General features: G+C 45.2%; 1 protein-coding gene across 1 annotated transcript; it reads right to left on the bottom strand.

Moving 5' to 3' along the window:
• Positions 1 to 2,345: 2,345 nt before the first annotated feature.
• LOC146505873 (acylphosphatase-2-like) lies at positions 2,346 to 14,875 on the bottom strand. The gene is made up of 4 exons (XM_085183287.1): positions 14,652 to 14,875; positions 14,384 to 14,400; positions 12,882 to 12,991; positions 2,346 to 7,801 (listed from the first exon to the last, which is right to left on the bottom strand). Exons 1-4 carry the CDS (start codon positions 14,719 to 14,721, stop codon positions 7,687 to 7,689), a joined length of 312 nt encoding a protein of 103 aa, XP_085039413.1. The 5' UTR covers positions 14,722 to 14,875; the 3' UTR covers positions 2,346 to 7,686.
• Between the last annotated feature and the right edge of the window lie 9,069 nt (positions 14,876 to 23,944).

Here is a 23,944-nt window from a genome sequence, read left to right as displayed (position 1 = left end):
TCGCTCACACAAAGCGCACGATCAGCTGTGGGGCTGTGTCTGAGCTGAGGGTGGTGTCTGGGTCGAGCACACAGACAGAACAGAAGCATCACAAAAACTGGCTAAAAATGGGAGATTCTTAATATCCAGAAACAAATTCAGTCACGTAAAAGTTAAAAATCAGGGATCGGCTTGTTTATTCGCTCACTTATGAGGCTTTTAGTTGGAAACCAGCCAGGCGGCCCAAACTAGACCGGCCCAGCAGGGAACACCAACCTTAGACCGGCAGATTTTTATCATATACGCAGAACCATTTCTCAAACTTCACAATGGGCAAAATTTCCATAACGAAAAAAGCAAAATTACAAAAATTTAGTTCACATTAAAAGTCTGTTTAACTGTTCCCATCACAGCTGAACTCTGCTCGTCTTCATGTCCTGTTCATATCAAACATGACCAAAGTTCCTAATAATGAGCCGAGCCTGCTTATGCTCAGTTTCACCGTTTTTTTTTTTTTCATTCTTGGATCTGTGTGACATCACAGAGACAGGATATGCCTAATATGGCTCTCCCTGACACAGAAGCCCCTCCTCCTCTGCTGTTCAAATCAAGAGGCAGCCAATCAGGAGAGTTTGTGTAAAGTGAAAAATCAGTGCTAAAATGGCTTTAAGTGCAAGACAAAGTAGGATTATTCTGAACTGACACTCATGCAAAGCTGGTCTAAGACAATATAAAACGTGGAGAGAATACTCTGGTGAATCGTCTTTATAAAGAGTACATTTACTATAAACTTGTCAGATTTTAAGTGGTTTAAATGTTACATTTTGATCATAGGCGGTCACCAGGACCCCCACACCCCCGTGGTATTTTAAAGGGAGTAAAATAAAACTGGTCATCCTCAGTGGAAGTCATCCAAACATCTATCAGTTTCCTTTTGCTTATCCAGAGCCGGGTCACAAGCCCAGCAGGGCGTTCCAGAGGAAGGTTTTCCAGCTGAGGAAGGGATCTGGGAAATGTTGGCACTAGAACTGACTGGAGGAAATCACGTCAGTGTGAAATATGCTTTTCCTCGAGCATCGGTTAACTGTGAGGATTACGATCTTACTTACACGCCAGAAAGGATTCAACATTTTTTTTAGTTCATGTTTGAATCTTTTAAAAGATTTTCGGGTTGGAGATTAACTTTTTACTGGCATCATCGCGGCGTCCTTGAGCCTCGCGGTGGGAACAAAATATGAAAAGCAATAAATTTTATCCCTGAAACAGCAGATTTAGGCTGAAAAGGTGCAAATCTCCATCTCTACTTTTACTGCAGCTGGTTGTTAAAGCAGCAGCAGCCTGACAACTGCTCCACACCTCACTGTGATATTATAAAGGCTCCGGTCAACAAGTTGCCAAATGTTTCCCAGTTGCTGCATCAGAGAAATGAGGAGATAGGTGGGGGAGGATGAAGATAGGGGTGAGGAGAAGCAGGGGAGGAGGAGGTGAAAGCAGTGAGGACAGATCAGGGAACGAAAAGATTAGGAGGAGGAGAGAAAGCAGCACTCGGCCTGTATCTGATTACATAATTGCTTCAAACAGGGTCTGCGCAAACAGCAGCAGTCCACGCAGAAACACCTCCACGACCCCGAACTTCATTCAGCCCGCTACGTTAAAAACACGTCACACTCCCGCACAGAAACAGCTCGCGGCACGTGACACGAAAACAGCAGAAATATCTGCAGACATCTGAATTATTAAGACGCAACGACGAGCTGTGAGAGCAGCGGCGCTGGGCGGGACGGAGGGACGGAGCACAGAGAAGGTCACTCCAGAGAAGCTGTGGGAACGTCCTGCTGTTTGTGTGCTGAGGTCGACCACGCCTGCACCACCACCATCATCCATCAGGAGAGCGGGGACAAACAAACCCTCCATCAGCTCCGACTGAGCCGTGAGAGCTGCAGACTTTCACCAAAACAACAACCTCCTCCTCCACCTCCTCCTCCACCAGCAGCTCCTGCGCACCATGCACAAGTTCAACGCCACGATGGAGAACATGGCGGGGGGAGGGGGGCGCACAGACACACGGGGAGAGGACGTCGCTGCCCGGCTCGTCTTTGCACCAACAGCCCGCAGCTGTGGAGGTTAACCCGAGAGAAGCAGACCGGGGCTGCACTCACCTGGAGACCGACGGAAGCGCAGTGGAGTCCCGCTCGGAGCGAAGGACGGACGGGCTGCTGAGAGCTCGGAGCACGAAGAGCGCAGAAGCACAGTCCTGAAATCCACCAATCCTCCTCCTCCTCCTCCTCTTCCTCCTCCCCCCGCCCTCCGCTTCAGCCCGGCCTGGACTGCAGCGCACGGTGCGCTCGGTTCTCACACCGGGACACCCCGCCGGGGCACTGACCCTGCTTTATGACGATTATTGCCTTAGTAACGTCATCCGCAGCAGTCTCATAAATATTACTGAGCAAACTAAAGTAATTACACTGACAGATCCCCACCGCCTGCACTCACTGTATTCATGTACGAGCAAATCTGTACTGTAAGGTAACCCTGACAACCACACTCGCCCTATGAGCAGCACTTGGCGACAGTGGGAAGAAAAAACTCTCTTTTAACAGGAAGAAACCTCCGACAGAAGCAGGCTCAGGGAGGGGCGAGACAAATTTAATAACACAATTTCTTTCTGTTTATTCTGCCATGTTGGATTTGAGATTGACTTTACTGGATAATTTTAATATTGCTTCCTTTTGCATCTATTTTATTTGAGTTTGTTTTTACCTTAAGATATATATTAAGTATTAAGTAAGATTGAAAACAAATTTTAAAAGCCAGGTAAATATATGGTTCAAAAAGCTTCAGACTCCTCAGTTTCCCTGAGATAACTAATAAAAATATATATTTCACCTCATGTGCCAGTTACACTCACAGAAAGCTGGATTTGAACCCAGGACCTTTGTGCCACCATGCTGCTGTCATTTTAATGTAACTGTTGTCTTTAATGGAAGGACACACATCGTGTTGTCAGGTGACTGAATGTGGAACAAATGAAAGTTTCATTAAAACTCTTCATAAATAGAAACATCATTTCCATCCTTTCCTCTCGAATTCAAAAATACTTTTATTTTCTTCACTGTTTTTGTCTCTTTTTTGTCTTTTTTAACGTTTGTGTCAAAGGCTGTTTTTATCATTTATCATGTTAGATGGTGTAGAAACATTAAAAGTTTACCACCAGTGTATGCAAATTGTCTTTTATGTAACTCAGACATTACAAATGACCATACAGCCTTATATAGGTTAAAATATGACTAGACAGTAAACAAAGCTCAGGTACATGTTGCACGACAAATGTTTATGCGACAGCTCAGTTATAATTTGTACAGTCGGTGTGTAAATATTCAGACTTCTAAAACAGTTAATTTGTGATTTGTTTTTTCATTTGATGCCTTTTTGACTGGATTTAACTGTATTTTACACATTTTCTGCATCAGAAAACCAAAACATTCAGTCTTTTCTTCCATCACTGGTAAATATTTACATTTTTCATTAACTGTATAGTAACTTTGTACGCATACACATAGACAGGTTACATTAATAATAAAAGATTTTGATGTAAAATAATAATGTGTGTGTGTTTACAATCAAAAACAGGACTGTCCTCAGAGACCAGCCTCTGTCAGTGCGCCCCAGGGCAGCTGTGGCTACAATGTAGCTGCCATAAAGCACTTTGGGGTCCTTAGGGACTACAAATACAGACCATTTACCATTTACCATGACGTCCTCTGCAGTGGACAAAAAAACTTATCGATACTTTTTCCTGCAGTTCTCCGGAGGCTGTATCCTCCTCATCAAAGTGACAGTGCATGTTTAGGCTCCAGGTTACAGCACCAGAGTGTCTCCGCCCGTCTGTGCTGCGGTCGACTTTATAAGAAGCGCCCCTATCTCCCGAAGTAAGAGTGAGGGGCGGAGAGTCAGGCAGGGAGGAGGGAGAGCAGGGAGAGTCTGCAGAGACTGAGTGATGCCAAAATGCAAAAAGTTGGAGCTGCTCATCACTGAGCAGCAAAATATGAAAGATGCAGTTAGAAATACTCAGCTGAGCCTCCCGTCGGGCTCAGTCTGGGTGACCCCGATCTTATCTCCATCATCTACCCCCCACATCCTCCCTGTGTGTCCAGCAGAAACAGACCTCAGGCTCTGTGTCCTGGCAGCACTGGTCTTAATAAACCTCCCACTCGATGAATCATCAGATCAGCAGGAGAAAGATAACTTCAAGCGTTTTATTCAGTGACTCTGAGCTCAGGACACACAAAGAGGAGAAACATGAAAGTGATATAAGTCTTCCACTGATCGATGTTCACGTTAAACATGACCAGAGTTTCTAATGATGACGCCGCTGCAGGTAAGAGAAGTCCCAGTGAGCTCAGGCTGATGAAACTCTCAGCTCATCAGTGTTTTCTGCTTAGATCTGAGGGGATAAAAGCCCCGCCCACCTGCTTTTCAAACATTCTTTTTAAGAGGGGCAGTCAATCAGAAGAAAGGAAGCTTAAAGGGGAGGAGCTAAAACGTAGAATAAGCTCCACACGTATGATTTTGGACTGAGTCATGCAAAGCTGCTCTAGGAGAGTAAAGCATGAAGCCGGACGGGACTCATGATGCCAAACGTGTTGTTTTGTGCTGATTACGAGACAATAAGTAAAGATGGCTGATCCTCAGTGTGTTACAGTGCTCTTTGGTGGTCGTGTAGGTTTCTTTTGTTAGTTTTGATGGTGTCACTCAGTTTGGACACCACACTATTTCTCTTTGTGATTCTTAATTATCTCATTGTTTCTACTTGCCTTACAAACTTAGAGGAGAAACTCCCACCAACAGCTGCAAGCAGCAAAGATCAAACCTGGGTTTCGGTGTTCAGATACTCTATCCAGGGAGCTTTTCCAGCTCTCTTGAGAAATGAGTAAAATAACTTCTTGTTACTCATTTCTGCAGAACAAGATGTCCAGTTCAGAGACTTAAAGGAACTGAGCTGAAGTCTAACAGGTAGTCACGAGCTACAGCTGCCTGTCAGACAAAGACGAGTTCATCACCCCTGTGCAGTGGTCATGAAGTGGGAAACGCTGCAAACATGTTTATTTCTGGGAGTCTGTTGGGACGGATTCACGTTGGAGTGGACATCAGAGGAAATGAGCCTTGGAGCCCTCTGCTGCAGTCCTCGCTGTGCACATTTTCAATCCCTCTGTGGATCTTTTGTCTCTTTATAGATGTTTTTTGCCTTTGTGCTCATCTGACACATCGGTTTATAGAGCGAGAGGCCACATCGCAGGTTCCCCAAGCAGCAGCACACACAGTGTTTGGTCTACACTAAACTCCTGCAGTCTCAAGGTCTACAACTCAAACTGGCCCTGACAAAGATATGAACACAACAGGCTGCTCACCGTGTGTGTGTGTGTGTGTGTGTGTGTGTGGGATTATCACTCAGCTACCAGACACCGTGTAGAAATGTCTAACAGACCACAGCCATATTTGAGGAGAAGGTCAGAGGTCGTGGAGGTAATTCCCCGTCGTGCAGCAGCTGCTGCAGAGCTCTGAAGTCACTCCCTGTTTTCTGCCTGCTGCTCGTTCACTTCCTGTCGTTACAGCTGAGTGGATAAACTCATTTATTCCATCAGTGATATCATCATGAACCGGAGACACAAGATTAATCCCATGAAGAAGACATGAGTTACATCACAGCTTAATCTGAGAAAAGTAACTTCTTAGAGAAATTTCACAGACCCAGAAATAAGCTTTTATCTCACGTTTACATCCAGATGAGCTGTTTAACATGGGAGTCTATGGGGACTGACTCACTGCTGCTGCCTCCAGTGGACACCAGAGGAACTGCAGGCAGATCAGAGTCAGTTAATTCATTTCAAGCTGTGAGTCAGCTGGCTGCAAAAACATGTTTGTGCCTCGTCGTCAGTCGACAGCGTGACGGTAAAACCGTGTCTGATGGTCACAACAAGGTCGCTGATTGGCTGCTTGTTTCCTGCCTCCCTGAGGAGAACAGAAGATGCTGTTTGTGCGAAATGTCAGCGTTTCTTTCACTGCAAAGTTGCACTCAACTTCAACATGTTGCTTAGTAACAGCTGGCTGTCAGCACCCACTCAGGTGTGTGTGTGTGTGTGTTGAATAGTGTGTGGGCAGTTTGAGCGCTGGGCAGATTTAAAGGGAGAAGATGGATAAACAAAGCCGAGGAAAGGAGAAGAGGAGACGACTTTTCTTTCTTTCTCTTTGCAGACAGAGTGGCGTTTCCATGGTGAACACTATGGGATGCCAAGCTGGTTGCTGGGAGAGGAAGAGGAGGAGGAAGAGCAGGTCAAAGCTGGTGGATTTTTTCCAGCATTTCCACAGAGACTGAAGAGTGTGGGTGGGCTGGGCCTCTCTCTCTCGCTCTCACGGCACCTCACTGAGTGTGGGGGCGGCTGTGTTATTATTTGTTGTAGCAGGAAGAATGAGAAGGTTGGAGGTGGGTGGAGGAGGACAGCTGCTGCAGATGTCAGGTCCTGTGGTCTCAGGCGTGACAGCGAGGTGACTCAAGTCCACTGCTGATGTCCAGGACTTGTTTTTAGGGTCTGTAGCTCCTCTGAGCTGCTGATGGTGCAAAGCAGATGTGACATCACTTCAGCGTGTGCTGCCGTTCATCGGGGCGTAAACTGGCCGTGAACAGCCAGGGTCTTAGACCAGCTCACACTGAGTGTTTGACAGTCTCGGTTAGTCGATGACAGGTGTGTCTGGGTGACTTTCATCACTCCTGATAAACCCGTCGTGTCACATGGGGGCCAGGAAACGCTCAAAAGTACAGATGCTTATTTGAATTATCTTTATTTTCCGTGGTCATGATGTGCATGACTGTAGCTAGGTGTGCTTACATGTGCACAGGCTCTGAGGAGAACGAAGATCCTCATAAAACACGAACACCTCCTCCTCTCTAATCTTTATTGTCTTTATTGTGTGTTTGTGTGTGAAGTCTCAGGGCAGGTTGGCATGACAACAAGCGTCCACGTCCAACAGTGTATCCATGGAGATTTGCTCTCTAAGCACACACGCGCACAGCGTGGTGCGCGACTGCAACTGCAGACACTTCCTGATGAGCGCAGCCTTTAAAGGACCATTCAGCTGTTTTTATTTTCACATCTCGCTGCCTCTGATTGGCCGTTGCTGCGGTGACGGCTGCTCTGGGGCTCCCGCTGCCTCGGGGATTGTTGCCGCTTCTCGCTGTGATTTAATTGGATCAGATGGCAGGTAATCGTATCAGGTGATGTGCTGTTATGTAATGACATCACTGCAGGGGCGTGTTTGTTTACATCACACAGTGGTGTACGATGCAAATCCACTAATAACACACATCTCACAAAACCTTTTGCGTCTTAGTTTAAAGGCCTTCGAGTGGAAACCGCTCAACGCCTAATGTCGAGGCCACAGGCGATAATGAACGTCATCGAGAAGCAAAGACGATGGAAGATATTTAATTCATACAAATCAGGCTTTGATGGTTTCAGTGTTTTAGGTGCTTGCTGTTAGATGGAGACACAAAGCCAGCTTATTAAAAACTATAAATAAATTCTCCGTCACCCTCTGAATAAACCTGCAGCCTTCAAGTCTTCATTCATTGAATCTGTAGGAGCATCGTTGACCTCTGACCTCTTCCAGGGGACGGTGGAGAAGCTGTTTGCAGGATCTTTGCTTCACTGGTCAGAAGCGAGTCTTGAAGCCGGAGAGCTCCAGCTTGTCGATCGACCTCCGGTTGGTGAAGGAGGCTCTGGTGATCCGACTGGTGGGACTTCCTTCTTTGCTCAGCCACACCTTCCTGTAAAGGACCCAATGAGAAAGAAGAGCGTGCAGAAATGAGTTCAGGTTTATGGCACACGGGTCTAAGTCCTACACGCACTGCAGACAGAAAAGAGACTTTTGTTTTTACTGTGACAGCCGATGATCACAGCTTAGTGGGTCATCGGTCACGGACGCCTCTTCTGTCGTTGCTGCCTAAAGATTTCAAACATTCTTACTTAAACTTGCCAACGGTTCCTTGAGGATCGTGACATTTTTACATTTCCTTCAGGATCAGTCTGCTTGAGACCTGCATCAACCAATAAAAGATTATTTATGTCTGCAGACTCTTATATTCAGCTTTGATGGCATCGCGGCGATTCAGTGAGAAAAAACAAGAAGAGGAAGAACTGGGGTGGAGTTGGGCTGCAAAGTGGCTTGCAGAGCAACCGTGAGCTGCTCACAGCAGCTTCTACAGCAGCTTCTACAGCAGCGTGTCCTACAGGCAGATATGGAGTGGCTTTCACAGAGACTGATGGTGATTTGCTGCCAGAGTTCAGTTGGTCCACAGAAAGCTCTTCATTCAAGTCCAGTAAAAACTGGAACCAGTGGATCCAGTTGCTTTTAATCACCACAGATGTTAAACCGTCTGCCTTTCAGAGCTGCTGTTGGTTCACTGCACTAACCAACCGTCCGAGAAGGCTGAGCACTGATTGGCTGACTTCAGTGTCTGTGTGATGCTCTTATATACAGTCTATGGATGCCACCTGGTAACTACTGCAGCTACTCTTAGCTGGTAACTTAGCACGCCAGCCTCTCGTCCAAATACGGTCACGTCCAGCTCCAAAAGCCAACATGCTGACGGCCAAAACCATAAAGTTGTGAGTCCTGAAACTGAAGTTCCTGACCTCACTGCTCGAGGGACATAAACGTTCAAAGCCAGAAAAGAAGGCCCCACCAGCCGACTGGGGGTCAGGCCTGCAGCTAGACGACCAAAGGCATGATGGGTAAATAAAAACATTCCTCTGGTTTTACGTAACGCTGGGAGTTTGCTGTGCAGCAGCTCTCTGAGCGTTCGGTCGAGTGCAGGCGTGTGTGTAGATTAGAGGAGATTGCAGGGGATCAGGGTCACGTCCATGTAGCTGCGCCAACTGAAGGCGGGCCAAAGAGAGCGGGCGAGCGAGCATGAGAACAAGAGTGGGGATGGGGAGAGAGAGAGAGAGTGGCTGTCCTAGTTTTGCTTTATTGCCAAACTCTGTCCACAGTGGATCTGCTCCATGACCCACTACTCTACTGTCCACACACACACACACACAGCTTAGCACTAATTCTCCAGCAGCTGGATGTTTGCTGGTTTCTAATCTGCTGCCATTTCTCTGATCCGCTCACAGCTGCACTTCGACACTCGCGAGGACTCCATCGATGTCAGAAGCTCCGCCCTAAGCAAGATATTTCCAGTTATTACATCATAAGTGCATCGTTTCTGTCAGCACGACCACCAAAAGGTCTCATGCAGCGAGTTTAGCTTTTACTCTAAGTTTATTTTGATCACTTTCACTGTTAGTTTAGGTCTTGGTGTTTGGATCTGTGATCTCTAACAGGTAACATAGTGAAGGTGTTTGACTCACACTCATCAATCTTGATATGCACATACACAAAGCCTCATCAGACCAGCTGTGCAGCCAGCTGTGCAGCAGTTTACCACACGGAGAGACTAAAATGCTTCCACTTAGTTGTGTTTCTCCCCCCAAAATCGAATCATTATTATAATCATTAATGCCATGAAGTGTTGAATTAGGACCCAACTTGCAAGAAGATGGAAACGATGCAAGAACATGATGAGCAGCGATGAGGGGACGACAGCGCTGCATGTACACAGGAGCAATCAGGGAGGTGGACACAGCTGGGAAACCGAGGCACAGGTGATAATCACAGAACATGAGCCAGGAGGGCAGGTACGGCTAAACACGAGAGATAAATGATTCCTGAGATCAGACGTGAGAAGCAATAACTAAACATGGAGGCAGACGTGCAGGAGGAAGAGACAGGAAACAGGAAGTTAGAACTCAAGACTGAAAGCCAGAAAGAAGCAGCACACGATGTGGCGCGGCGTCTGCAGACATCAGGTTTTTCTTTAAACATTTTCCTTGTGGCGAAGCCTCAAGTGGAGCCACAGGTGTAGTCCTTTCTGCTGCTCCGCCCCTGGGTGGAGTTTCTCCCTGCACCTGCCTGTTAATCAGCTGTGTGGAAGCTGCAACGCTTCTCTGCCAGAGCATCGTTGCTGCGACCGTACTCGCCTGGCTGCGCTCTTTTATTTGATTGTTTTTGACACAAATATTATCACTTATGCTTCGGTGACCCCAGATGTGTTTCATCGTCTAGGTTTGGTCTTTGGTTTATGTTGGCTACAGTGACCTTGTCCTCATGGACGGTATATTCCACACAATGCTAACAGGAAGTCAGCAGCACAGCGTCTTGGCCACGCTGCTGCTGAGCCGAGCAAATAAGTCTTTACAGGTTTGTGACAAAACCACAACATGTTCATCGACCTGATTATAACTAATGTAAGGAGACCTGGAAGGTTTTAAAGCACCTATAAGTTAAATGTATTTTTCTAACTACAGGTAGCCTTGAATACAACGAAGGACTCCCTAAAGTGGGTGTATTCTGCTTTTCCTTATTTCCTGTCCAACATCTCCTGTTACAGTGGAAGTTTCTGATAATGAGCTCCGTGAACGTGCTGTAACCTCAGGCTGCTTTTCCCCACTGTTGTGTCCATGGTTGTGCGTTAGGCAGCTCCTCTCGTGTAATTAAACTTTTTATTGCCAACATAAGATACGACACCTTCCCGGCTCTCTTGGTCACCTCTAACAGGACCTGGAAAAACTAGTCCATGCATTCATCTTCAGTAGGCTTGATTACTGTAACAGCATCTTTACAGGTCGACCTAAAAAATCAGTCAGACAACTACAGCTCATTCAGAGCTCTGCTGCTCGAGTCCTCACTAAGACCAAACAAGTGGACCACATCAGTCCAGCTCTGAGGTCTTTACACTGGCTGCCTGTCCGTCAGAGGACAGACTTTAAAGTTCTGATGCTGGTCTATAAAGCTCTGAATGGTTTAGGACCAAAATACATCAGTGACCTCCTGACCCAGTATGAACCTTCCAGATCCCTCAGGTCATCTGGATCCGGTCTTTTATCAGTTCCCAGAGTCAGAACCAGACACGGAGAAGCTGCATTCAGCTTTTATGCTCCTTATATCTGGAACAAACTCCCAGAAAGCCTCAGATCAGCTGAAACACTCAGTTTATTTAAATCCAGGTTGAAGACTCACCTGTTCTCAGCTGCATTTAAATAAAACACCAAATCCACACTTAAGCTTCAATTTCAAAACTTACATTTTAACTACTGATTTTATCTGTTTTGATTTTATATACTGTTTTGTTTGTTTGTTTGTTTGTTTGTTAATTAGTTAGTTAGTTTGCTTGTTTTAATCAATTTTAAATCATGCTTTTTATTTATTTTTTTTATTTTTATTTATTTATTTTTTTAATTTATTTTAATTTTTTAATTTTTATTTTATTTTTTTTTAATTTTATTTATTTTTACAATGTCTCTGTAAAGCACTTTGAATCACCCTGTTGTTGAATTGTGCTGTACAAATAAACTTGCCTAACAGTTTGAGGAATTTCTATGTGGAAAAACGTGGAGCCGACTTTCCAGGAATATCCCAAACAGCTGCAGTGTCCACAAACACCACCAAACTCCTGGTTCCCAGGACACACACCCCGACACACACTCCATAAGCTAAACTAAATCATGTGGGTGGGAGCCGTGGGTCTGCTCCTTTACATCAGTGCCACATTTGCCCCAGTAATATATTTTAATTACACATACATTTTCCATTCATTTGGATTAAATCCCATATTTCCCACAACTAACGCTGATATCCAGCGTTTTAATTCAGCAAACTGCAAAGTGTTTGTAGTCTAACGTCTGGACTTTCCCGCCTCTTTCTTTGTTTCCATTCCTTCACTTTCATCAGCTCGGCTCTGGGAATTTTTCTGCTCCCAGAGGAATAAATAGAAACCACCCACTGCTTCACCTCCCACCACCAGCCTTCGCTCGCCATGCTTCCACACAGCCTAACGTTTGCATTGCTCTCCTTTCCTCATCTTTCCTTATTTTCCTCCTGTTCCTCGTGCACGCCTGGAGGAACAGCTGGATCCCGTTTCACAGGCCCGGCAGGAAGTGAGGTCGTGGTGAAAGTGGAGTCGACAGGAAGGACGTGAAAGCAAGTGTGTTAACATGGAAATAATAGTCGATATATGATGGAGAGAAACTGCGTGTGTGAACTGACCCTTTACAGTCTTATTGACCGTTAGATGTGCTTTTGTTGTAATACAGCCAATCACAGTTCCTCGTGTGTGTAACCAGCCTGGAAACACATTTAATGGCTGCAGTTGCTTCTGTGTTCAGACTGAAGCGTCCAGCTCCTACGATTCATGCTGAAGCTTGAAATGAAATCTGTTTTTGTGTCATTTCTTCCTCTGGGACCCCGCCCGCCTGGCACTGCAAGGAGCCAAAAACAAACAAGATTTAAGTTATTGGTGTGTGTGTGTGTGTGTGTGTGTGGAGCATCAGCAGATCCCTTGAGGTGGTGATGTCATCTAAATCGGACGTCCCCACCCGGTGACATCACTCCCCCCGGACAGGATGGGACGTTCAAAACAAACTGAGCCCGGCTTCAGTTCCAGATCTGATACCATTACGCTGCATTCACTGACAGCTGGGAACTCAGAGTTTCTAGTGTTCACCAAAGGGTGCAGATATAAATCCTGTAGCTCTGCTTGAAGAACCCGCAGTATGGTCGCATGTATTTAATATTTAACAATTCACCTGCATGAGAACAAGAACTCTTTAAGCTGCTCATAAATCTCCTGAACCAAAGCGTCGGTGCCTGCAGATCTGCTGCCGCGACAGAACAGACCTGAAGCAGGTGACCGTCGTGTTGTGAAGGCAAAGGTCGCCATCTAGTGGCTGAAAAAGAGTATCACCGCAGCACTATGCAGTGAGAGTTGCACCAGAGCCTGCTGTGGCGTGTCAGTGTGCACTCACATCTCCTCCACCATGTCAGCCGGACCCTGGACCTGTCCCACCACCGTCCCTGCGTAGGTGTTCTTCACCCAGCCGACCAGCCCGAGCCGCAGACCCTCCTTCTCTGTGTACTGATGACGGGAAGAAAGGAGTTAATAAGATCCTTCAAGCTGGATGTTAAACAAAGATTGATGTGGGACATAAAAACATTAAGTCAATTAAATAATGTATTAAAAAAATAATTGTATATACTTAATGTCTGTTTTGTGTGTTGGATAATCCTTCTAGTTTATTGGTTTATCTCTTTTTAGTCATAAACGAAGGGGCAGCCAATAAAAACAGCTGGTTAGAGTTGACATAAAGGGGGAGGAGCTAAAGCAGGTTGTTTTATTTCAATGCTTTCACTGGGATTTTTTTCCCCACTGTAGCCTCTTGAGTTTTGTGAAATCCACACCTGATCGTGTCGCCAGTTGTGTAAATTAATATGCAAAGTGTCACGGTCATGGATCCGTGGTCACGACAGCAGATTTATGGTCAAAAACTGACCTCACAGCCGCTTGTTAGTCAGCGGGCTGCTTTCAGTTACTGTGCAAACGTAAGGCTGGACACCTGCAGTCAGAGATGGGCGTAATCTGATTACTTTTTTCAAGTAACGAGTAAAGTAAGGGATTACTATTGAAAAAACAGTAATCAGATTACCGTTACTTTCCCGTAGGAACGCTGCGTTACTGCGTTACTAAAACCGTGATTTTTTTGCGAGAATGTCTCATGACAGTGACGTAAGCGAGTGCGACGTTCGTGACAACAGCTGTGTGCAGATCAACAATGGATCATATATCGAGTGCAGAGAGAGTATGAGCGTGCAGCGTTTAAAGCGTGGAAGTACTGACCTTACTTTGAGTTTGATTCCATAAAAAGTGACAAAAACATTAGTGTCCGTTGTGCGTGGGAAGAAAACTTCTTTTTACAGCGAAAAAACCCCTAAACTTCCAAACAAGCACCGAGTAGCTACGACGTAATGGGAAACTCACAGAGAAACTCGCGGATTCTTCCACTGACCGCTGCACACCTGCACCAGGGTAACCCTCCGCCTACCCCACTCCTGCTTTACAGGTGAAAATAGAGCAACAGGACCGCTAGTCTTTGACTTTATTTATTTTCTGCTGTGTTTTACTTGCATCTATTTGAAAGACTGAGTGTAAACACAAAAAATATTTTATTTTATGTGCTGGAATTACTTTTTTCAAGTAACTTGACCAACACTGCCTGCAGTCAGCTGAGACTGGAGACGTCTGTATGATGACGTAATGTTTCTTCCACTGAAAACGTCCAGATGAACAGAATCAGCTTGTTGGGATTTCCTTACCTGATCGAGACACCGTTTACATGTGTGCAAAAGGCCGAGACGCATAGAAAAAGCTACGTTTCTGTGCAGACTGAGCTGTGGGCTTGGTGAGGATGGATTTGGTTTTTGGAAGCAGCAGGAGGTGATCGCAGCAAAAAGAGCTGAAAGGAAAACTCACCATTCGGAAGCAGACGCCTGTCAAAGTAAGAGAGAAAAGAAAGTTTGAATTATTAGCTGCTATTTTTTAACAGCTTTGTTTACACAGCCTAACAGAGGAGGTCTGTTTGGGCTTTTGTGCAGTTGGTGGCATTCATGAGGCTCTAAGAAGTGAAAGTGAGGCCAGCCCAGCTTGTTCCTAAATTAAGCAGCAGTGGATCGTTTTACAGGCTCTCAGAGGCCAACAGGTCTAAGAAGCAGAGGAAGAAAAGGGAGTTAAACATACAGACCCTGGACATGACCGAAGATTTCAAAGTCCACCGACACCAGATTGCTTCCGGCTGAGTCGTCAGCAGACATCCTGAGAGACTCGAGCTCAGAAATGTCCGTCCGCCTCCTCCCCACATGGTCATGTCGTCCTCCTGAGCTTTTTAAAGGAAAATCTCACCACCAGCTGAGGAGCTCATGGAACATGTAGTCCATTAAAAACTACAAACAGCAGCGACAACACCTGCCTGGTGTTTGGTACTTAGGGGACACGGCTGAGAAGATGACAGAGGGTTATTAACTCCACTCTGAACATCACTGGCTGCCCTCTCCCACCCCTGGAGGCCAGATGGACTGTTAACAACCACTATCCCCCCACATCTCACCCCTGCCCACGCACCTCACCAATCTGAGCCATGGTCTGAGTAACCCTCATCACTCAGGACCAGTGTTGGGACTAACGCGTTATTAAGTAACGCGTTACAGTAACTACGTTATTATTGTGGTAACGAGCACGGTAACTAGTTATTATGCCAAAATCAGGAACGCGTTAGTCGTTACTGGGATTTAGATAGGGTCGTTACTCGTTACTTCGTGTGGTGGCTATCGCGGAGCTTCCACAGATTCAGTAACATTAGCAAGTGGTGGCAGCAGGTGGATGAGGGAAAGGGGACGCAGAAGGAAAAGAGACCCGAGGCGGCCGCCGGTCCAAGTGTGAACTGAACTTCAGGTAAGAAGTTATGACCTGCAGTCTATCTGGGTCAGATATAAACCAAGTTTAGGTGGAGTTTATTTTCGTTATTCTGACTTTTTCCGTACTGCGTACTAGCTAGCATGACGGAGTTTCTATACAGCTGGGTGGGTGCTATGAAGTTAATGATGTTGAACTTTATTTTGTTCATAAGTTATTAGAGTTGCCAACCGTCCCGTCTGGTATTCAGAGAAAATATTACGCGTTTCTTATTGAGATGAAAAAGAACAGTTTGTCCCGTAATTCAGCTACAATGAAAAAGGCACAAAGCTGGAGTTATTCTGTGTCTTTGCTGCACAGCTGCCTCTTCTTCTTTCATTCTCCCCCCTCTCTCTCCCGTTTCTACTTCAATCATGAAAACTGATCAATGATCAGCTGATCGCAGAAAGAGGAAACCAGCCGATGTCGCATTAAACAACAGCAGCACGTTTAAGCTTGATCAGCTGTTGTTAGAATTTATTTAATATTAATTTCTAGTATCAGCTGATGTTTGCTGGAGCCACAGCTGCAAAAATAGCTGCTGGTCATGATGTGGGTTTGGTTATCTGGTGAGAGGGAAACATGAAGATGAAACCAGGAGATGTCCTTACTGAATCATCAGAGCTGAACAGGTGATGGAGAAACAGGTTTACCTTTTAGGTGACATGAATGAGTTGAAGGGAAGTTATGAACTGTTTCTGAGAGACAGATAACCCCAGGATCCTTTTTAGGTAGCTGACAGCTGGTAACTGTGCAGGTGCGGATCTAGCAAAGTTTTGCCAGGGGGGCAGGTAGGGCATTAACAGGGAGAGGTGGGCACAAAGAAATACTTTTCTTTCTTATTGTCATTTAAAATGTCTCGCTTTTAAAAAATAATTATCTGAATCTTACAACAAAGGATTGATAGATTGATGCATATATACCATCAGAACAGTGAACATCACTGTCACAACAGTGTTTGCTTTCATTCAAAGGCTTTATGATTTTTCCTATAATGGTGGGCGGTCTCTAGTCAAAATGCCCGGGCCGATTTTTTTGTCCCAGTCCAGCCCTGTATGCAGCTCATCTGCAGTCTGGTGTTACCTACATCTTCCTATTCAGAAGGCAGAATTTCCGAGTTCTGAGTACAATCAAAGCACCACGACTGCAGTTTTTGTGTTGGATGTAAAAGGCGCACATGACGCTGTGACGTAGGCTAGAATCCTGGCAGCGGTCAATGACGGTCCAGGCGTGGGATTTCTCTCGTGGAAATATGCACATTATCTTTTCCTTTCTATTGGTAGGTGGCACAGTGCACTGTGGCAAGTAAGCAAGCTAGAAGACTGGCAAAGTTATGGAAGCAACACATTAACAAGAGAATGAGTAAAACCAAAGTTACTTTCCCTAGTAACTAGTTACTTTGAAAGTAACGAGTAACTTGAAGTAACTGAGTTACTTTTGATAGAAGTAACTAGTAATGTAACTAAGTTACTATTTTAAAGTAACTTACCCAACACTGCTCAGGACACTCACACACAGACTCTATTCAGACCGAGTCCTTTCTTGGTCTACACACCTTCGTAGGTTTGACTCCCAGTAGGCTAGACCCTCCATGCTAACCAAGCCCACCTCGGACATCAGCGAGAGACATAAATATGAAGCCATACCAGCTCAGACGTTGCCCGACGTCTGTGTCAGGTGTTGAGGAACCAGGACGCCCTGATGAGAAGTGGGCTACTGGAACAAGACGGCATCAGTGGGCAAGAGATGAAAACAGGGCGCTGGTGGATGTTACTACACCAGTAACCCCAGTGGAAGGGTCAACATGAAGGGGATGAGGGACCCGTGGAATCTTTGACACACAGCATCCAGACTGGCAGCGAAACAGCATAAATATACATTTTATTTTTACTCCTTCACAGTTGGAGTAGAGCGCGATAATTATTGTACAAAAACATGAAAAATGAAAACATTTTAGTTTTACATTTGATAAAAACTTCTCCACCTCCAAACCCAGGCTATTAAACAAAAGGCTATTATTAGTCTGAGAACCTGGCAACCCAGTGGTAGAAGGGTTTACTGCTGCTTTTTCCATCTGAAGGATAGATGGAGAGAAACAGGCATCCCAGTTACAACAACTGGCTTCTGCATTTTGCCAGCGAGGACAGAGAAAGAGACCTGACATCAGCAAAAATCCAGTTCAGGAACGTGAGTCAGTTCAGACTCACGTTCATAGAAAACAGCAGCTCGTCAGTCCTGTTCCTGAAGGACGCTGATCCCAACTGGAGCCAGGGGGTCCGACTGTGCCGGCACATCCGGTGCAAAGAGCACGGCTCAACACGCAACACACACATGTGTGCGCTTGTTGACACTCACTGACATGATGCATTGTGATTCCCTCACAACCAATGCAAACGTGTCCTTACTGTCCAAATAGTCCTCACATCAGTGCTCCTACAAAGACCGATGGAGCAGTACGCACAGTCAGCTCGCGACCTCGGATATCATCAGAGGAATGCAGAGGTCATCATCCTACACACGACCTTTAACCCCCTAAAATACAGATTTATGTCAGACAAAGATGGAAACTCTAGCAGTTTAACACTAACATTTGCATCTCATTAATTTAACGAGTGTTTGCGGCAAACAGTCTTTATCCTGTCTTCCTTCTCTCACCCCAACCAATCACAGCTGATGGCCCCGCCCCTCCCTGAGCCTGGTTCTGCTGGAGGTTTCTTCCTGTTAAAAGGGAGTTTTTCCTTCCCACTGTCGCCAAAGTGTTTGCTCATAGGGGGTAGAGATAGTGTCTGTGTTACACACTGAAGGACGACAGGGTTCATTCAGGTGCACATGAAGATTTATTGCGCTGAAAAACAGCAAAACAATTCAGTGTTACTGGCGGCTTCCATTGTAATAACTGGCCTGCGTTACTTTTGTAGCATTACGTGTAATGGCCCTGTATTAATCAGCCCTTAACACACAGAGAAAATGACCAGTAAACGATAGACAACATAACATGTACTGGCTGGTCTATTTCCTATAACTTTAACTGAAACCAGCTAACAGTTTCCTTTCACATTACTGATGGAACAACACGGTTATGGAGATTAATGCAGGAGGCTAACATGACTTAGCTAGCGCACAAACGTTACTAGCATTACCCACTGTCACTACCTGATCCGTAGCGGAAACTTGATCGGTACCCCGCATGCGCGAAAGGTGTCTACTTCCGGTCGTAGCGTTTTACGATAGTTACGGGTCAGAGTATCTGTCAAAATGTTAAGAATAATAAGTATATCTTAAAATGTTTGCAATAATGAAGCATTTCAGTACAATGTAGACAAAAACAAAAAATAAAAAGATAGTTACGGATCAGGACTCCCCGATCCTTACTGCGCATGTGCAAAGTCGGACCGTACAAATCGGGTCTACCCGATCCGTACCGCGCATGTGCAGATGTTTTCTTCTTCTTCTGTTCGTTTAATGGCAGTTTACTCCCCAGTGTACGAGGATACTGCCACCTGCTGACTGAGCGAATGAATCCTATTGTAAACTGAATTAGCGTCATTACAAACGTGTGTTAAATTTGATTTAGTGATAGTCGAGTGTGTTTATGCTTGTCTGTGTGGAGAGGATTGTTGGAATAGTGATGATGATGTCCGCTATCACTGTTAATTGTCAGTAAACACTTAATCTGGCTGATGAATCTTCACGTGACACATTGCTAAGTCAATATTATTAAGTCTGTAATTAGGCGCCATTCTTCTTATTTTACGGCGCTGTTGTTCAATCGGGGGACGCTCTCTGTTGAGGAGAAAAACATGAATTTGTTTGTATACAGATTATCCATTGTTTAAATGTGCCGGGCAGTCGAAAAGGAGGCAGAGCTGTTGAGAAATGCTAGGAGCTAACTGGGCGCTAACCGTATCATTCAAATATATTGAATGTCGCAATGTTGGCAAAGAGAGGAAGTGACGTAAGATTTGCGCATGCGGGGTACCGATCGGGTTTCCGGTACGGATCGGGTAGTGACAGTGAAACAACTCCCTTATTCGCTCACATTAAACACCATATAAACAAGAATTACACTCCAAACAAGTTAAATAAGCATCAACGTTACATAAATGTATGTAGTGCTCGTATATTGCTCTCACCTGAAACACAGCAAAACAATTCAGTGTTACTGGTGGCTTCCATTGTAATAACTGGCCTGCGTTATTTTTGTGAAGGATTATTTTGCCAGTTACCCGTTTGGCTGAGCCGCCACTGCCACCTACTGGCGAAACTAAATATCGCCCTAACATCACATCAGGTGGGAGCAAATGAGCTTTTCGCTCTGTGTTATGATGCAAACTATTGTCACAACAAATAGTAAACAAAGATAATGGGGGAGTGGGCACGCACACATAAGGAACACATATGAGACTTGTTCTTAATGCTCAAAATACTCAGGGTGCCACACCTGTCTCCTGAATCCAAACTGGAAGCTGGTTCCACAGAAGAGGGGCCTGAAAACTGAAGGCTCTGCCTCCCATTCTACTTTTAAATACTCTAGGAACAACAAGTAGGCCTGCAGAGCGAGAGCGAAGTGCTCTAATAGGGTGATATGGTACTACAAGGTCATTAAGATAAGAGGGGGCCTGATTATTTAAGACCTTGTATGTGAGGATTTTGCTGTATTTCAGTATTTGTGGTTTTCAGTTGATGTTGAAAATAAAGAAATTGAAGAATAAAATGTCTGGAATGACATAAAAAGCTTTAACAGTGACGTTAATGTAGAAATATGTAAAGAGAAAATGGATTCTGGTTTCTGCTGTGCCAGCTCTGAAGCTCTGCATACATTTAGCAGCACTTTACTTAATTGAGGACTTTCTGCAGATATTATGGTTCATAATCACCTTTCATTATAATCCTCTTTATGATTTCTATACATTTCTAAATAAAAACAAACAGTAATGATAAAACTGTGTTTAAAAGTGTTACATTTGATGTTTCTGGTGCTTTTACTGAGCGTGTGCTGTAATATGTAAGTAAATAAACACATTTTTTATTTCATTCTTTTGTGTAATATTTGAATAATCTTTCATTTCCAACGTGTGAAGCAGTGATTCTGACTGCAGTGTTTGATCTGTGGTAACAGATGCGTTCCTGTGCTCGGGGTTTTCTGGCTCTCTCGCTGCTCCTCGCCGCTCTCCCTGCCAGGGGCCGGTGTTGTGCTGACAGCTGAGGACTCTGACATGAAGCCAACATGATCTGTGCTGTAAAAATATTTACTGTACACGACCACACTGAGCGCACTCCGTGCAGCCCGGCGGCGTCTGTAGCGCAGCCAGGCCGTGTCTGGTCTTAAACCGTAACCGGCACCGTTTTTAAAGGATGCCGTCTGCGAGCGGCGGCGAGGCGCTCGGGTGCTGATGTCACTCTTTGGACAAAAGCTTTGTGAGACTTTTTATGTTTCCCACTCAGGATAATGATACACTTTAAAAGGGAAATAAATACATGATTAAATAAGTCGTTGGTATTATTGTCTGATCGACTGTCTCTCTTTACTTCAGCTCGCCACATCATCACAGACGAGCGGTCATTGTTCCACACGGTCTCTCCGTATTCATTTGGTCTCTGATCACTTTCTCTGAAATCAGTTTTAAGGTCTCAGAATAAACAGAAATACCACCTTAAATGCTCCCACAGGCGCATGAGAGTCGTTCAGATTAGAAATGTGTGTCTGGATTCACGTACACTCGTGCAACGCAAGATGTCAGCAACGCAACTCTGAGTAACTCAGTCTGAGAGGAAGCATGGCTTCCCCCGGTCGTCATGGAGACGCTTCAGTGGTCATCACATGATCTGAATTTCTTGTTTCTGGAAAAGAAAAGATTTGTCAGGCTGAAAGAGGACACTGCACACACACACACACACACACACACACACGCACACACACACACAGTGTGTGTACGGCACCATTGTTCTCTTTGAGTGCGACAGTTTGTGTGTTAATTTGTCTGCATCTGCTGTGTGTGTGAGACTAACTGCATGTGTCCACGTGCCTTGTGTGTGTGTGTGTGTGTGTTCACGCTGGTCTGTACTCTGTGTGTGTTTACACTTGGATGAGCCTTCTGTTCGGCGTGCAGTCGCTCTCAGTGAGCTGGGTTTTTAGGTCGCAGTGTTCTTTCTGCCACATCCGTGCGCACACATGCACGCACACACACATGCACGCACACACACATGCACACATGCACGCACACACACATGCACGCACACACACATGCACACATGCACGCACACACACATGCACACACACACACACACACAGTCACGTCAGGAGAAGATGTTGGGCGCTATTAGGCACTGGGCTGCCGAGTTAGATGGGGATGGGAGCGGTGGTGGTGTGTGTGTCTGTGTGTGTGTGTCTCTGTGTGTGTGTATGTGTGTGCTTAGGGGGTCCCAGAGGTCTTGTCATGCATATGGGCACAGAGCCAAGCTGAGAGCCTGCGAGTGTGTGTGAGTTTGTGTGTGTGATGCTGGAGGGTTTAAAACCTCCACTGCTGTGTAACATGTCGACTCTTTTTAGTAATGTCATCCAGTACACACACACACACACACACACACACTCACACACACACACACACACACACACGTGAAAGTCTTTCTGATTCGTTGTGACTCAGAGCTTTAAACTTACAGGACCTACATTTCACATGTTATATTCATCGAGCTCACGTGTTTGATAACAAAAATTCAATAAATCAAATAGAACATATGTTTTATCTTATATTCACAATTATTGTACACAGCCATCAGCTACGACATTCAAACTGGGCACCTGGTAGTGGGTTTGTCCCACGCCTGCTGCTAAAACCATCAGGGCAAGGAGTCCACAGGTGCTGAAGGAGTCCTGTGGTGCCAGATAAACAAGACGTTTGCATCATCGTCCTCAAAGTCGTGAGTTATCAGAGCAAAGATCGAACGCTGTCCCTCTTAACCAGAGTGAACACCCTGGCACTAATTTCCAAGTTGATGAGCGGGAACTGGACAAATACAAAATTCAATTCAATTTTATTTACACAGCGCCAAATCACAACAACAGCCGCCTCAAGGTGCTTTATACTGTAAGGTAGACCCTACAGTAATACACACAGAGAAAAACCCAGCAATCATATGACCCCCTATGAGCAGCACTTTGGCGACAGTGGGAAGGAAAAACTCCCTTTTAACAGGAAGAAACCTCCAGCAGAACCAGGCTCAGGGAGGGGCGGGGCCATCTGCTGCAACCGGGCATTTAAAAGGAGGAAATCGCTCAGACACTCAGAGAAAGCTTTATAAACACTGAATGAAACTCATCCTCTAAGTTAGGAGACGGTCCGACGACCATAAAGATGGTGGAGATTTGTCCGCTTTCTTTTACCTAAAATTACACCACAACTAATTTGATGATAACTGCATATGTTTTCAATAAGGTTTGCATGGCTCACGCAGTTGTTGTGTAATCTGGGAAGTTTATTTGGTGGTCAGTGGTTAAATAAATTTGTCATCTTCTTTCTTATCAGACACAGAGATGAAAACAACAGTGGACAGCGAGTTAATAGACATGTTTACACTCAGATTTATCAATCTAATGAAAAAGGGAAATTTAACCGAGTTACTGGTTTTCACAACAGTCCAGCAAATGACATCTATTTTGTGCTGTAGAACAAATCATGTCTGTGATTAGTCTGAACACTCAGACTTTAAAATCCAACAGCTAACCAATAAATCAATCAATAAAACTAATAAAGTCACTCACTTTCAGAAGAGGAAATGGATGAATAACTCAGGTTTTCCATTGGGCCACACGGCCTTAAACAGCGTAACCAAAGAGCCACACATATACAACAGAACAAAGAATCACATGCAGTCCTGAATTACTCCTGACTCAGTGAGTATTTGACACGACGCTTTTAGCCAGTCCAGCTAGCAGCCAACTGAAGTCTGTTTTCTTACTCCTCCCAATCCAAGTGCATGATCCTAGCTACTGTGGCTGCTGTGCTCGGACCTCTGTTCATCTCATCTGCATGTGTAGGCTGTCACTCCGCCGTTTACCTCAGCTGTCAATAAAACGCCTTTTCCATTAATACCTCCTCAGATCGACTCGCCATGATCGCCATGACTCGACTTGGATCGACTGTTTGTTTTGTTTCAATCGAATCCCACTTAATGTGTGAGGTCGTCGTTATAGCAACACGGCGAAGCATTACGTCACGTAATTAGCATGTGACACAAATGCTACAACAAAGGCGAAGACATACCTGCTGCTCGGTCTGTGGCTTTTCATCAGACTCGGGGAACACTGCGTTGTTTTTTGTAGCCGTTTCTTTCATTGCCAGGTTTCAAAAAATGGCAATTTGGATTTTTGTGAACGAGATGCATGACTCATCGAGCGATGCCACTGACCAACCAATCGATAGCATGCAGTCTGATGCCGTCACATTTTAGTACCTGCTCGGATTGCTTGGAGCCTCAGCTGTGCAGGTATTATTTTAGTACCTTGTACCAGGTACTATGAACCTAATGGAAAACCGTGAAACCTGCGAAGGACTGTGGCGAGTCAATCCGAGTAGATACTAATGG

This window comes from Neolamprologus multifasciatus, chromosome 13 (assembly GCF_963576455.1).
Source record: "Neolamprologus multifasciatus chromosome 13, fNeoMul1.2, whole genome shotgun sequence".
NCBI lineage: Eukaryota > Metazoa > Chordata > Actinopteri > Cichliformes > Cichlidae > Neolamprologus > Neolamprologus multifasciatus.
Note: the sequence above shows the minus strand (reverse complement) of the source record. Positions and strands in the feature narration are given on the sequence as shown.

Bases quoted from the DNA above. Each gene is read 5' to 3' on its own strand.
- LOC146505873 (XM_085183287.1), bottom strand. From the start codon at position 14,721: ATGTCTGCTGACGACTCAGCCGGAAGCAATCTGGTGTCGGTGGACTTT. The intron at 7,802-12,881 runs GTGAGTGCACAC...GGTCCTTTACAG, and splicing joins GCTGACATGGTGGAGGAGAT to GAAGGTGTGGCTGAGCAAAG.